Here is a 16734-nt window from a genome sequence, read left to right as displayed (position 1 = left end):
CCACAGTGTTCGCACGGGAGGCAGCGAATCCCATAGCCGTGCATGGCACAACTTCTGGGATTCGTCTGCGCTCCCGCAGACCCAGAAGTGCCGCCGCGCGTCTTGCAGCGGCGCGCGGTGGCCAATGGAGACGGGCCCTTACTGATGGCTAACACGGTACAACACTCTACTGCTTTTCACTTCAGGTGTGCTTTAGGAACCATCAGTCTCCTCCCTCCTTATTTGCATGTAGTGTCAGGTGTGATCAGCCTCTTCTCCTAAATGGCCACACAGTGTCAGGTGCTATCAGTCTCCTCCCCCTCAGTTTTATACAGCGCTGGCACCCCTCTTTATAGGACGCCAGATGATCCATTCTCCAGTGCACTGTGCAGAGACTGCTGGTTGCAAACTAATGTTATATTAATCGTGTTATACTGGTTCTGCTCATCTCGTATGTATGATGTGATTTCTCTGCAGATCTGCCTGGTGTTGTGCTTGCATCACATGGTATGTTAGTTTCACCAGCTGCATGAAATACTCACATGTGGTCCATAATGGTGCAGGCATGCTTACTCCCTGTGCGTCTCCAGTAGATGTCTGTGCGTGGGAACTGCTAGCTGGGATGGAGTGCAGTATATTATGCTGCTTGTGTCATTGGGATGGAAAACGTACAGCGTGACCAGCAAAGTGGCCTTTCTGTATTTTACTGCTCATCTCACAGTGATTGTGAATCAGTTTTTAGCACATCTAACCAATAATTCCCCGCGGTCAATTTGTACATACAGAATATCCAGTCTGAAGAAGAAAAATAAGACTCTTTATGTATTTTTATTTCAGTTCTCCTAAATTCCAATTTTGAATGAATGTTATCGCTACTGAGGAAAAGTAAAGTTCCTTGGTTGTATTTTGAATGTGTCAAGTCCACCGGAAACCTCGCATAGTGAGATTCATCAAAAAAAAAGCTCATGAAATGCTGTCCACCAGAGACCGCCCACAATAAATGTCCCCAGAGGCTGCCCACAGTGAGGTGCACCGCCAGAGGCTGCCTACAGTGAGGTGCAACGCCCGAGGCTGCCCACGGTGGAGGTGCACCGCCGGAGGCTGCCCACGGTGGAGGTGCACCGCCGGAGGCTGCCCACGGTGGAGGTGCACCGCCGGAGGCTGCCCACGGTGGAGGTGCACCGCCGGAGGCTGCCCACGGTGGAGGTGCACCGCCGGAGGCTGCCCACGGTGGAGGTGCACCGCCGGAGGCTGCCCACGGTGGAGGTGCACCGCCGGAGGCTGCCCACGGTGGAGGTGCACCGCCGGAGGCTGCCCACGGTGGAGGTGCACCGCCGGAGGCTGCCCACGGTGGAGGTGCACCGCCGGGGGCTGCCCACGGTGGAGGTGCACCGCCGGGGGCTGCCCACGGTGGAGGTGCACCGCCGGGGGCTGCCCACGGTGGAGGTGCACCTAAACTAGATGAGGACCCAGCTAAACATCTGAAGATTATGCTTGTTTCTTTCTTTTCTCAGCAAAATTATCCCAACTATATATTTATGTGGCAAATCTGTATTCTTTGCTTTTTGTAGCTCGTTTGCCCTCAGGGGCATAAATCACTGCAGCTAAACCTTTGTGGTGACAGATAAGCTCCACATGTTCCCGTGGAGGAACTTTGGCCCATTCCTCCTGCAGAACTTCAGCTCAGATGTTGGTAGACTTGATGTATTAACTACTCAATGCATGAACTTGCTTTAAAGTGAACCCAAGGTAAGATTGACATGGAGGTTGACATGTTTATTTCCTTTTAAGCAATACAAATAAGTGCAGGAAAATAAATCAATACATTACAAAGTGAGAAGTTAAAGAGAAAAAGGATCAAGAAATAATTGATGGTTGCCATGCAATTTGTTTTGTTCATGTTGTTTGATCCACCGTGATCCTGCAGGTCATTACCTCTAATGCTGGCAGACAAGGGGAAAAAAAACAGACAGCACCATCTGCCATTATCTATAAAAACGCCAACTAACAATGTGATAGGCTACAAATCTGGAAAGTATTCACAGTGCTCAACAATTTTTTTTTCTTCACTTTTTTATATATTACATGAAATTCATTTTTTTCCCCTCAGCGTTTTACTGCTGCTGAATCAGTGTTGCAATGGGGAATCGCATGCATTGTGCCACGAAAAGTAGCAGTGTCTGTGTTTTTTTTGTTTTTTGTTTGTTTTTTTTGTTCTTTTTTTCTTCTTTTCTCTGCTGTGGAAAACCGCACAATGCTTCCAGTGCACTGTGATTGTGCATTGGGAAGCATTATGTGCATTTTCGTGTTGCATAAAACGCCTGTGATTTTTGCCAAGTGTGACCCTAGCCTTACAGACATGATGTATTCGAGAAATGTGGGTAAGGGGCTACTGATTGGGCTAGACTTCAGTTAAAGTTTCTTTTTTCTCAGAGTAGTGGAGAATAGACTCGGGTTTTTATTGTCAGAATCCCATTTGTGATATTTCTTCTCACTTCTTGCCCTGAGACAAAACAGGAATTGAGAGGACCATTTCACAAAGGGAGAGGCAATCCTTTCTGCAACATCGGCCCCTCTGAGCGAATTACCTCAGACTTCTGTCCTTGTGACATTGTGGAAATCACCGTATTTACTTTTCTGGTGCCAACTTTCACTGACAATGGGAAATGAGGGTTAAGGCCCATACACACGTCGGATTTTTACGAACGACGGGTCGTTTCAACGTCCCGTCGTTCAGTCGTCCGCACGTTCAAACGACCCGTCGTTCGGCAAAATCCGACGTGTGTATGGGCCTTAAAACTCACCACTGATGATGCAGACCGCACTAAAAACCAGACATAGCTTCTTGTCTTTTCACATACGGTCAGGACAAAATGCCACCAGGTTGAAAGAAGCTCCTTCCTGTGACTTGTAACTCTTCATACATTGAGAAGCCATATTTTCCTGTTAGATGCTGCTAGCAAAGCCTTGTATAAATGCTAGATGGTTCCCACCTGAGGGGTTTGGTTGGGGCCCAAATCTGGCAAGAATGTAGTGTGTACAGCGGCCACCAATGCGTTAGCAAGAGATCCAACTGTTGTGAAACATTCCTTTTTTCGCCTAAGGAATATTGCAAAAAATTAAACACGTCATTCCTTAAAAAGATCTTCCAACCTGAGGTCAGGCCTTCCATCACATCCTGGCTGGACTATTGCAATGCCCTCTATGCAGGCATTCTAAATGCAGACCTACACCACCTGAAGCTAGCACAGAATGCTGCCACAAGACTCTTAAAGGCTACCCGAAATGACATGATGAGATAGACATGTGTATATACAGTGCCTGGCACACAAATAACTAGGCTGTGTTCCTTTTTTTCCTTTCTCGGCCTGAAAGAGTTAAATATCAGGTATGTAAATGGCTGACTCAGTCCTGACTCAGACAGGAAGTGACTACAGTGTGACCCTCACTGATAAGAAATTCCAACTATAAAACACTTTCCTAGCAGAAAATGGCTTCTAAGAGCAAGAAAGAGATAAAAAGGGTAATTTCTTATCAGTGAGGGTCACACTGTAGTCACTTCCTGTCTAAGTCAGTACTGAGTCAGCCACTTACATACCTGATATTTAACTCTTTCAGGCAGAGAAGGAAAAAAAAAAGGAACACAGCATAATATAGTGTGCTAGGCACTGCACATACCCATGTCTATCTCATCCTGTCACTTCGGGTATCCTTTAACACGCCATTGCAACCTCTTCAGAATTAGCATGCAAATATTAAAATCTCTACATGACCGATGGCCCAGATACCTGACGGATTTGTTGCAACTGCATCACACTTCCCACAACCCCAGATCAACAGTATCTAATAGCTTCACCAGCCCCAGAGTCCAACTAAAAACCTTTGGAGCCAAAGCCTTCTCTCATGCTGCCCCTACCCTTTGGAATGCCTTGCCACACCCAATCAAGATGGCTCCAATCCTGGAGGTGTTTAAATCAAAACTGAAAAGTCACCGGTTTAGTCTGGCATTCATGATTGCATAACTTTTCACCCTGTAATACACACTGTAGAAAGACACTGTTGGGAGCCCGGAAAGTAAGTGTAACAATCACTATGTATTGATCTGAGACAAGCATATGGGATTTTGTTCCTGTGGGAGAAAAGCACTTTGCAAGTGTGTGTGTGTGTCTAGTGTGTGTGTGTCTAGTGTGTGTGTGTCTAGTGTGTGTGTGTGTCTAGTGTGTGTGTGTGTCTAGTGTGTGTGTGTGTCTAGTGTGTGTGTGTGTGTGTGTCTAGTGTGTGTGTGTCTTTAGTGTGTGTGTGTGTGTTTAGTGTGTGTGTGTGTGTCTAGTGTGTGTGTGTGTGTGTGTGTGTGTGTGTGTGTGTGTGTGTGTGTGTGTGTGTGTGTGTGTGTGTGTGTGTGTGTGTGTGTGCCTGCTCTATAGTGCAGCATATGACTTGTAACAGGGCAGTGTGATTATTGTCTCGTGTGGTGACTGTTATTCTCTCACTAAAACCACTTATGTTTGTTGTTGCAGGGGTTTTGGGAAACAAGGATTCCAGTGTCAAGGTAAGAGATTTTACCCCACTTTTTTTTATTGTGAGCTGCTTAGAAGTGGAACTAAAATCTTGCCAAATATCGCTAAACAGAAAGCCTAAGCTTTGCTTTGCAGCATAGTGTGATACGAGCGTGTGCACGGAAATGGTTTTGTGTCCAGAATCCTTGTGGAAACTGTTCAGGAATCACATACTACTAGTGCTGGACCTTCAGAAAAGCCCAGGGCAGTTGAGAGGCTGGTCAGTATGGGGAGAGGCTGGTCAGTATGGGGAGAGGCTGGTCAGTATGGGGAGAGGCTGGTCAGTATGGGGAGAGGCTGGTCAGTATGGGGAGAGGCTGGTCAGTATGGGGAGAGGCTGGTCAGTATGGGGAGAGGCTGGTCAGTATGGGGAGAGGCTGGTCAGTATGGGGAGAGGCTGGTCAGTATGGGGAGAGGCTGGTCAGTATGGGGAGAGGCTGGTCAGTATGGGGAGAGGCTGGTCAGTATGGGGAGAGGCTGGTCAGTATGGGGAGAGGCTGGTCAGTATGGGGAGAGGCTGGTCAGTATGGGGAGAGGCTGTGTCAGTATGGGGAGAGGCTGTGTCAGTATGGGGAGAGGCTGTGTCAGTGCGGAAGGGCTGGTCAGTGGGTGGGCTGGTCAGTGGGTGGGCTTGTCAGCAGGGGGCTGGCCAGCGGCGGGGAGGAGGGCTGGTCAGTGTGGGGAGAGGCTGTGTTAGTGGGGAGGCTGTGTCAACTGGGGGGGGGGGGGGGGGGGGATGCCGGTCAGTGGATAGAAGCTGGTCAGTGGGTGGGCTTGTCAGAGGGGATGCTGGTCAGTTGGGAGACTAGGCTGGTCAGTAGGGAGGTTGGTCAGTGGGGAGAGGCTGGTCATTGGGAAAGCTGATCAATGTGGAGAGGCTGGTTAGTGTGGGATAAGGCTGGTCAGTAGGGAGGTTTATCAGTGGGGAGGCTGGTATCGAGGAGCCTGTATTGAGGCTGTGTTGTGACAAACCTCCTCCAGCATCACTCTTTCCAAGACTGGAAAGTGGCTGTTAGTAAGTTTCCAAATCCGCCGAGAGGCTGGCAGAGGATCAGTTACTTGGCAGACGGTCAATGCTTTTGGGCAGGGTACCGCTCTCCTCCTGTGTCATGTTTTTAGTAGTGGTGTGCCCAGTCTTGTAATCTACTTCCTTTATACAGTACCGCGGAACATGTTGGCGCTTCGTAAATTATATTTATAGATATTATTAGACGTATATGCAATTTTTGTCAGTCGTTTGCTTTTTTTATACTGACTTAATATATTCACAAAAATAGAATGGATTTTCGCAGGATACACATTTTCACAAAAATGAGAACGTTCTTTGAAAAGGTGTTTTTCATGACCATTTACTTTCGGTGAATTTGGTGAAACTGTTTTTTGCATGCATCATATGTTTTCACAAAATTACTACCGGTGCAAAAATGTTTCCTCGTAACCCCCATATTTTATGAATATTCTCATATGTGCAAAAATGATGCCCGTCTGTGGCCAGTTTTATTTATTTATTTTTTTTTTCTGGATGGAGAAAGTTCTCTTACCAGCATGTTTTTGGGATGTGGAAAAACCAGAGACCCGGGGCATAGTTGCTGGTCTCCTGCCTGGGAAATAAACCTTCAACTCTAAAGGTGCTCATGCATTAGACAATATATGAGCACATCGACCAAGAGACTCATCTCTCCCTAATAGAATCTGATGGGAGACAGATCTGTTCACCGCAGGACGATTCCCGAGAGAATTCAGTATGAAAACTCTTGGGAATCGGCCTTGTGACGCCACATCCGCTGCCTCTGTTACGCCCCCCCCCCCCCCCCCAACGGGAATGTGCCACTGCATTTAATACTTGACCTGTCTGCTGTCTCCTGCCGTGGTTGTATCTTCGGCATTGCGGGCGGTCTTCTGACACTAAGCATGTGGCGTGTGTGACGTCACACACAACGTATGCTTTACAGAAGCCCAGTGGCAATGCAGGCGATGCATGAGGGCCATGGCGGGAGACAGCGGGCAGGTATAGTCTTAAATGCACCAGCGGGGGGCACAGTCACATTGGGGAAAACAGTGCCGGGCGTTCCGTCGTTTGTCGCCCGTTACCGTTCCACCACGTCAACCCAAATATTGCAACATGTCCACTCTATACATTCGACTAATTTAGGGCCAGACTTGGTTGAATCGTCCATCGGGCAGGTTTGCGCCCGATTTATATCCGATTCAATAAAAATGACCTAATCGGATGCTCGATCGGCCGCCAAGTCGACTGATGTATGGGCACCATAATGCTTCAAGCATAGAGTGCTAACCGCTTATCCACTTAGCCACTCCTCCCTGTAGCACCCGTGCTGAGACATCCGGCCTGCGTCTGTCTGTGCAGCCACAGGTGGAGGTCACTGAATTATTGAGTGTTTAATTCAAGCACCATCTTTCTTGTTTAGGAGACCAGCCTGGTAATAATGTCTTGATATTTCTGTGAACAGAACCTTAGTCTGAAGCTCCATGCATGCAGCGGATGACACAAACACAGTAGAGGGGATACTGTTCCAGCATTAGCCAACATACTGTATTTTATAAAGAAACAAAAAACAACGGAAAACATGTCTTGGCTATTTTACAAAACAAAGTGTTCTTTATTTAGTCAGTAGTGCATTGTGGGTAACCACAAATGTTCATTTATAACTGAATTATTGCAAATTTCCTTCTGTTTTAAGAAGGCAATTACACCGAGCTTTGCTTTTTTAGTAGGAGGTATTTTTGGTTCCTTTTATCCCCCTATACATTCCTAGTAGTTTGGGTCACCCTGAGCTGCTTAGTTACTCTGTTGTACTGGTCCAAGCCCTATTTCATACAGCCATATCAATCCCTGCTTTGTACTGATGAGGACCAAAAGTCCGAAACAGGCTGTCTACATGTGGGTTTGATATGGCTGTGTAAAACTTAAAGCTATAGGCTTGCTATACACCAGCAGTTCTGGATGCTTGCTTGGCTTAAAGGGAAGGTTCAGGGAGGGTGGGTAAAAAATAAAAATCAATTTCCACTTACCTGGGGCTTCCTCCAGCCCGTGGCAGGCAGGAGGTGCCCTCGCCGCCGCTCCGCAGGCTCCCGGTGGTCTCCGGTGGCCGACCAGACCTGGCCAGGCCGGCTGCCAGGTCGGGCTCTTCTGCGCTCCAAGGCCCGGAACTTCTGCGTCCCACGCGGGCGCGCTGACGTCATCGGACGTCCTCCGGGCTCTACTGCGCAGGCTCAGTAGTTCTGCTCCTGCGCAGTAGAGCCCGGAGGACGTCCGATGACGTCAGCGCGCCCGCGTGGGACGCAGAAGTTCCGGGCCTTGGAGCGCAGAAGAGCCCGACCTGGCAGCCGGCCTGGCCAGGTCGGGTCGGCCACCGGAGACCACCGGGAGCCTGCGGAGCGGCGGCGAGGGCACCTCCTGCCTGCCACGGGCTGGAGGAAGCCCCAGGTAAGTGGAAATTGATTTTTATTTTTTACCCACCCTCCCTGAACCTTCCCTTCAACAAGGGCGAAAAGGGATAATTTGCATATTTAGTGGTAGTGCATTGTGGGTAACCACAAATGTTCATTTATAACTGAATTATTGCAAATTTCCTTCTGTTTTAAGAAGGCAATTACACCAGGCTTTATTTAGTCAGGTGTTTCATTTTCAAGACTGTAGATACACTTTTTATATACCTATTGATACAAAGTAGGCAGAGCCTCTTCTTTTAAATGGGTGGTTTCTCAATGTGTCCTAACGATTCTCTGTGACCTTTGACCCGGTCATGTGATGAGATCACAGCCATCTGATTATGAAAGTAACTGAGAAGGGCTATGTACGGACTTTGGTTTGAGGGGAGGGACGGTGGTGAGGTTACATGGCGCCGCTAGACATGACGGGGGGGGGGGTCTTGTTTTGTCTGCAGTGCTAGAGGAGCAGTCGCTGTCATACCCATCGCCCCCTCCCCCGGTGTCCCAGGTGGACGTCTTGCTCTGATCTATGAGATCTATGAGATCCTTTATTCATGACTTTTTCTATGTGCGAGTGAGTGGGTGGTGGAAGCGTGCTGTCACTCTATTCATGGGGGGATTGCTTTCATGTTGCGCTGTGTGTTTCCCCCTCTCGGTTCATGTTTTATCCATACATCGCGAAGGGGCCGCGCTTTGCTTTGCAGCATGCAGCAGAGTCCATGCTCCACTTTCATGGCAAGAGTGATGATTAATTCAGCTCGCGAGCCGTGCGGCCAATCCGTCCGCCGCTCCGATGGAAGCTGTCTGCTCATTACATCCATCTTTATAGTCCCCAAATTATTTCATGGTTTGTCTGGGAAATTATTCCTTCCAGATCCTCCCGGGCGCCGGCGACCGCTTTACAGAGAAAAAGTGGTGGTAGCAAATTGATCCGTGCCTTTGCCACGTAAGCTGTTGTGTGATTAGTGTTAATAAACATGACCTTCTTCCTTGCAGCCATAGCAACTGTACCCAGGTTGTAAGCATGAACTCCTTAATGACTTTCTTCCCCTTCTGTAGTTGGATAACTGCCTGTTCCAGAATTCTGCACGGAACCTGAGGCAAAATTACACGCTGCTTGTTGCGTGGAATGTGGCGGGCAGAGCGACGTGCACTGAGCTGGGGAACCTGTTATTGGCAGCACATGTGCGCATCGGGCTGCATTACCACAGCCGTTATAGTTACAGCACAATATCAGACTTTAAAGGTTTTCAGCAGACGCCCCAGAATGTACTCTCTCTGTCTTTACTGAACAGACGCTGGCAATTAATGCCTAGAAAATCTAGATATGGCATTCTAGAAATTTTACTTTGTCTTAAGCTGGCTATACATCTCTCGGCTTGGCCGCCGATCGATCATCCGATTTGATACTTATCGAATCTGTACCACCAAGAGCATGCGGCCGATGCGACCAATTTCGGCCCAAAATTGGTGGCATGTATCAATCCAATCAAGATGTTGGACCGTCGTAAATCGAGTGCACGGCGGAAATGGCAAGCCATATCAGAGTGAGCAACAAAACCCCTCTGCGCTGTTCCCCAGTGTATAAATGTACCCCCGGTGTGTGCATTTATATATTACCTGTTCTGTGTCGCCCACCGCGTGGTGCCTATCAGTCTTCGGGACCCCCCACACATCCATTAGCGGTATACATGCTGTATGTGCTATACGCCGGCGGTGTGTACACTGCTAATGGAACAGCGGGAGTTGCCAAAGACAGATGGGCATCGTGCGGTGGGGGACACAGAACAAGTAATGTATAAATGCACACATAGGGGGTATACATTTATACACTGGGGGGCAGCGATGAGGCGGCGGGCTCGGCCAATCCCAAAGAGAATTCATGCCGAAATTAATCGGGTATTGGCCTGAGGCGTATGGGCAGCAGACAAATCTCTCTAAATTAGATTTGATGAGCGAGAGATCGGTCAAATCTGCCCATCATCGCCAGAGGCGTGCCTATCTTTAGTCCACAGTGGGTGCTGGGATTGTTGTGTATATGTTACGGCCAGAACCCGAAGTCTGGCCAGGGAAGAGGAATGGAGCTGCCAGGAAGCCATTCAGTACGGACATTGGCTGCAGTGAGACGACAGTTTCTAGTTTTGACTGTCCAGAAAATGAAGTGGCCAGACTTCGGGTTCCGGCCATAGCATGTACAGTACATGAGATGAGAATCCTGTACTGAATGAAAAGGTGGGGATTGATCAGGTAGGATAGTATATGTAGGTAGAAAAAAAACAAAGTCTTGTAAAAGTAATACCTTTTAATGACTAACTGATAAAGTTAAATAATGCAAGCTTTCTGGGATCTAGTCCCCTTCTTCAGGCATATTTCTAGATGTTAGCTGTAGTAAAACACTGATGCAGGAAAGCTGCATGAAGATGGCAGTTGTACTGTGTAACTATGGAAAGATGGATATCATTTTAAAGCTCTCTTTCTCCTCTTTCTGATGACCCCTAAATCGTCGCCCTACGCCTTTTAGTTTTCTCCATTTTCGCGATCCAAATCGCGGCCGTGGCAATTTCAATCGCGAAAATAGCGAAAACTAAAAGGCGTAGGGCGGCGGTTTATATATCATTGGAAAGAGGAGAAAGAGAGCTTTAAAATGATATGCATCTTTCCATAGTTTCTGCACTGCTCGGAGTCCCTTTAAATTGTGGAATGGGATTCATTACTCCTTATGTAACATGATTTACTTGGCTTCACTTTCTTCAGAAACCTGCTAGATTTCATGTTTGCTTGCATAAGCTCACTGGCTCCAGCCTGCTGATCACCTGACATCTAACTGCTAAACAGCAACCAGTACAACTGCCATCTTCATGTTTGCTATTTCCCTGCATCAGTGTTTTACTACAGCTAACATCTAGAAATATGCCTGAAGAAGGGGACTAGATCCCAGAAAGCTTGCATTATTTAACTTTATCAGTTAGCCATTAAAAGGTATTACTTTTTTTTTTCTACCTACATATATTGTTTGGCTAACATGGTACAGAAACATTTTTACTACTATCAGGTAGGATAGAAGACTGTCTAGGCACCGCTTCTGCACCCCTGATAAGCTGGTACAAGTTGTTTGCCTGCAGCACCCCTCCCCTCCTCTTTAATGATTAGGAGCCCTGCCTGGTGTATTCTGTACTCAGAGGTAACCCTAAAAGAATGGATCTACAAAGGAACTGCCACTCCAGCGCCCCCCTCCCTCCCATGCCAGTAGTGCAGCAATTGTGGAGTCGGGATGGGAAGTGGAGATTAGCAGTGATTACAGGAGATTGATCAGTAATTAAACGTCTCTTTGTTGTTCTTGATGCTCTTCAGCGCGCGCTAATCCCGAGCTTTATACCCTCCTCCGAGCCCGCAGCGCCCAGTGCCCGCTTCCACAGTACGGACAGCTGGAGGGCCTGCCTGATGGTGCCAGGCCTTTAACCCTTTAGCCTCCCGAATGCTCAGAAATACAAACACGGCCAGTAGCGCCTCACAGGAGCCAATCAGGTTCAGTCCTGCAGCGTAGGATGATTGATGCAGAGAGTAAATTACATTCTCATTGTTTTGGGGTAACACTGGCTGTGTGGCTTTCATGCATGGTGTATTATCTCACTGATAGCTACAGTGCACCTCCAGGGAGGACACATTCAGCCTCGGGGTATAGCTATTGGGGCTTACATCTGTGCATACATACAGCACCCCTTATTTGAGCTTCATAGCTTCCTTGCAGGCTCTTCTCTTCCCCATGTCTCCACACAGCCTTTGCCTTCCACCACCTCCCTTATCTCTGTCCATCACAGCTTGCCTGCATCTTCTGCATTGTTCCATTGATCTACCGAGTCCACGCTCTGTACATATTCAGTACTGCTTTCCTGTAGCTGTGTATCCCCTGATCTCCCAAACCTCCAACAGCATACACCCTGTTCTGCTTATCCTGAGCTTCCTACCCCAGCACAGCTTCCCTGAAATATCTGCAGTGGTGTATAGCCAGTGGTTTCCTGCATTGCTACACTGCATACATCATGCACCCATTCCCTGATCTCCAGCACTCACCACAGCTTCCCTGCAAGCTTTGCACCTGTGTGTACCTTCAGATCTCCCCAGTCCACACATTGCACATATCCTGCACTCTATCTGCAGGTGACACCCACACTGCTCACAGCATGCACCCCCTCCCCATTACTCAGCACAGCTTCCCTGCAAGCTTTGCACCTGTGTGTACCTTCAGATCTCCCCAGTCCACACATTGCACATATCCTGCACTCTATCTGCAGGTGACACCCACACTGCTCACAGCATGCACCCCCTCCCCATTACTTGGTACAGCTTCCCTGCAGACTGTGAATAACTGTGTCTGCAGGTTTCCTCTGTTCCTCACACAAGTCGCTCCTTGCACCCTCTTCCCCGAGCTCTACCCCTTAACTGCCGCTTCTCTTGCTCATAAGATGAGTGCGGCCAGGGAGGGGTGGGGGGGGGGGGGGGGGTTAAACAAAAAAGGCGAGTAAACAGATTGGAACAATCTGGGCCCCTCCTGGTTCCTGGGCCCTATACCAGCTGCTATGTAGTTGTTGTGCCTGTGATGTCATCATTCAGATTGGAGGCTCCAAAATCAAATATTGCCAGCACTCCACTTCCTTGGTGAATAATCCCTTTATACACATAGGAGTGCAAACCTCATTTAATTGCCATACAGAGATCTCTTCATTAAGGCACAGTGTAATATGGCAGCTGCTTGGCACAGTCTCCTTGTATTGATCTTTATATGTACAGCATAAGAGCACCTGTCATGGAGGTGGGTAGGAGGATGGCGGAATGTCTCTCACCAGCATACTGAGCGGTAAGTAAATCAAACAGATAAATAGTATGTTTGGCTTGGAGTCTGCGGCCTGCCTTTGTTATTGGGCAAGGTGGTCTGTTCTTCTCCAGATAGCCCCACCACTCTGACACCAAATGGAGGGGATACACAAGAGGGCGCTGCACCATTCCCCCTGTACTGGTTACGCAGACTTGTTGGCTGTGAAATGCTGCATTTTCAGTGTGATTACACTCCGCTGTTTGTAGCATAAGTCCTGTCTGGTGGAAGAAAGGCACATTCAGGTCTAGAACACATGTATGTATACCATGGTAGAGCCTAACAGATAATCTAAGCTTTATAAAGGTGTTTCTCCATGTATTCTGAGCAACCTCTTAAATTGCAATAAGGTGGAAGGAATACCACAACACATAAACACAGGTAATCCACTTGACTCCAGCCAACGGGCCCTGCTAAGTTACACTTGTAATTAGGTTATTTGGCTGGAGCGAGTGATTATCTGTGTATTTTCTTCACTTCATCACTGAAGAAGTGACTCAGAGTGTCAAAACGTGTGCTGCAACAGAAAGCCAAAGTCCCCGCCTTCTTTTCCAGGGCCACTTGTATCACATTGGAATCCGTGTCGGTTTATGCCCTGGTGCCAACTACTGCAGGGAGGCGAGGTACAGAGGTATAGACAGCAGTGAAGCTCAACTAGGACTAGAAAACTAAAACATACATTTGTACAGTTGAACTGAGCTCTCTCAGATTTGTCTGAGGAAGCAGGTTGTGTCCCATGAAATGTGTCCCATTTTTGGGGGGAGTTTTAGAAGTGCTAAATAAAAGTTCTTTTTTGAAACTGACTGTTTGGGTCATCAGTTAGGAGGAAAGTCCTCCACAACCTCCTATTTAAAGAGACTCTGTAACAAAATTTTGAGCCTCATTTCTTCTATCCTATAAGTTCCTATGCCTGTTCTAATGTGGTCTGTCTTACTGCAGCATTTTCTACTTGCACTGTCTCTGTAATAAATCTAATCTTCTTTCCTCTGTCGGCTCTGTCGGGCTGAGCCTGGAATGTGTGGAATGTGCAGCACTGCTTGTCATGGCAGAAGCTATACACACCCTCTCCAAGCTCTGCATGAGTCACACAGTAAGCTGTTTGTAAACACTGCCTAAAACTGTTAATTACAAGCCAGGATTGCAGCAGGGAGTGGCAGAAACAGCGCAGATTGGCCCAGGAGAACATAAGGAAGAGAATGGTATGCTTTTTATTGTAAGAGTTTTTTAGAGTAAAGATTCTCTTTAACTAATTTCTAATGAATGTTATCCTTGTGTGTGTGTGCTCTGCTACATCTATTTTTTGCTAATCTTTATTACGTATGCCGTGGGAGTTTTGTACACGTGACCACTAGTAAACAGTGGCAGTTCTGGCTACACCAATTCTGGTATTCTTCCGTTAGGAGGATGAGTGGCAGTCTGGGCCACACCCTGACCGTAGAGAACTGTGGAGTGGCTCTGCCTGCTGAGACATGTGGTACGCCATTGCTGAGAGGAAAGGGTTGTTCCTCCAATGTGAGTCAGTCTGCAGTGCTTGTTTTGTCTACCTGCAATCGTGAGCTGAGAAGGTTCAGACTGCAGATGGGAAATGTCTAATTACCTATGCAGTACTTCTTATACAACGTAGTAAGAAAATGCTTTTAGCATTCTATATAATACACATATTAAGATTTTTTTATTTTTTTTTGAGGAATGACTAGTTTTAAGTACACTGTTGTGCGTTGTTATGATTTTTTTTTCTTTCTGCAGGACAGTCTCTTCCTCCATCATGATAATTAGCACATTAGAGGCTATTAAACTTAATGGCTTGGTTTTATGGCCCTGCATTCCATTGGAGACAGTGGATGATGGAATCTTGTAATTAGACATCACACAGACATTGCTGACATCATACAGAATACTGGCTTGTGCTTTAAATGTGACAGAACGGGCTGAGAGCTCACCTCTTACAATGGAGAACTCCAGAATATTGTAGACTCTTGTAAAGCAATCAGAATTGGGAGATAAAAGACGCCTACACACTCCCCATTATTTGCATCTTCGCCTGACAAATATTCATAGTGCACAAATGGCAATTAACGCATTTAATGACACTGCAGCCATTAGCGTCACAGCTGATGCCTGGCCCGGGATATTGCAGAGAGTATGTGGCTGACCTGGAACAAGATGGCCGCTGTCTTGCTCGGGCTACATACTGCCTGCTGGTGCTGAGCGGGTTACCCGCGCATTGTCCAAGCACAGTCTCCTTATTGATTAAAATGTATTCTCATTTCATCTGAGTTCTCTCGGGAGGACGTCAGTTTGTACATAAATATGTATGGAAATTCTGCTTACCATATCAAACGGCAATGTACGCCAGCTCCGGACGCCTTCCCGCGTATTGTTACCGGATGAAAGGCTGTCTGAATAAAGCACATACATTTTTATTTTCCTTTGTCGTTAGGAGGCGTTCTTATTTTCTGCTGCTTGTATTATTCTATAGAGAATCAGAGCGGAGGTGTGTCAGCGGAGCGCCCAAAAATGACGCCAATGCCTCATGTTATAAGTCTTTGCTGTGTTTGCCAGGTGATGGTAATAGGCAGCCAATTAGCACTCAGCTTTGGGGTCCTTTGATCAGATCCTTTCAGTAAACTGCTAGCATGCAGCATGTTTGCTCAGGTGGTTTTCTCATGTGATCCATAGTCTCTGGACTAATTAGACCTAATGTTAGTGTTATGGTTGTGGGGGACACTCCAGTATGGGCAGAAGAGCAAATTCTCTGTACAACACTGTGAAATAGACGTGCAGTAAATAAGTGTATATAATTAGTGTGTGACTATGCGGGGAAATTAGAGTGTAAGCTGGGAATGGATCAGTGATGTCTGTACAGCACTGTGATATACAGTATGCCAGAGCTATAGACATGTGTGAGTGTGTGGTGAGGGCATTAGAGTGCAAGCTCTTCTGGTGGGAATGGATCAGTGATCTCTGTACAGCACTACGATATACAGTATGCCAGAGCTATAGACATGTGCGAGTGTGTGGTGAGGACATTAGAGTGCAAGCTCTTCTGGTGGGAATGGATCAGTGATGTCTGTACAGCACTGTGATATACAGTATTCCAGAACTATAGACCTGTGTGAGTGTGTGGTGAGGACATTAGCTCCTCTGGTGCAGGGAGTGATGAAAATGGATCAGTGATGTATGTACAGCACAGTGGAATATGTCAGTGTTATAAATGTATAATAATAATGGTGTGTGACTACAGTGAGGACATTACAGTGCAAGTTCCTCCAGTGCAGAGACAGATGAGAATGGATCAGTGATCTCTGTACAGCACTGGGTAATATGTTGGCTATATAAATGTATAATAAGTGTGTGTGTCTGTGGTGAGGGCATTAGAGTGTAAGCTCTTCTGATGCAGGGACTGGTGAGAATGGATCATTAATGTCTGTAGAGTGCTGTGGAATAATTTGTCAGCTATATAAATTAATAATAATAATAATAATAATAATAGCAGTGTGTAACTAGTAAGGACAATACAGGGTAAGCCCATCCATTTACTTTAATCTCTTCCCCAGAGAAGTTCACTGATCTGTGCTGCTAACTTGGGCCTGCAGTAACACTGTTCTGTCTGGTTGCTTTCTGTTCTTCAGACGGGCTAAATATGAATTTGCTTTTAAAAACAGAAGGTACTTGCAATAACTTACGGTACATGCGCAAAAAGGAACTATGATGATTAGCAGATTCTTTCTTTATGCCCTGTAAAGCTAGGCATATGCCCAGAGCAGCTGACTGCCATTTGGATTGGAATGACTTTGTAAAGTAAAGACTTTAGGTGTTACCGCAGCTCACCAACTGTTCTAAATGTTTATTTGTTTTTTTTCCTGGGACTTAAAT

General features: G+C 46.9%; 1 protein-coding gene across 2 annotated transcripts in view; it reads left to right on the top strand.

Annotated features, from left to right (window-relative positions):
* PRKCA (protein kinase C alpha) overlaps positions 1 to 16734 on the top strand; it is a 535637-nt gene that overhangs the window by 16841 nt on the left and 502062 nt on the right. For both annotated transcript variants that reach the window (XM_068262584.1, XM_068262583.1), the window contains exon 2: positions 4497 to 4528. In XM_068262584.1, the coding sequence (XP_068118685.1) occupies positions 4497 to 4528 (32 nt within the window). The remainder of the gene's footprint in view (positions 1 to 4496; positions 4529 to 16734) is intronic.

This window comes from Hyperolius riggenbachi, chromosome 12, assembly GCF_040937935.1.
Source record: "Hyperolius riggenbachi isolate aHypRig1 chromosome 12, aHypRig1.pri, whole genome shotgun sequence".
NCBI lineage: Eukaryota > Metazoa > Chordata > Amphibia > Anura > Hyperoliidae > Hyperolius > Hyperolius riggenbachi.
The sequence above is the reverse complement of the archived record's forward strand: the minus strand, read 5'-3'. Positions and strand labels throughout refer to the sequence as shown.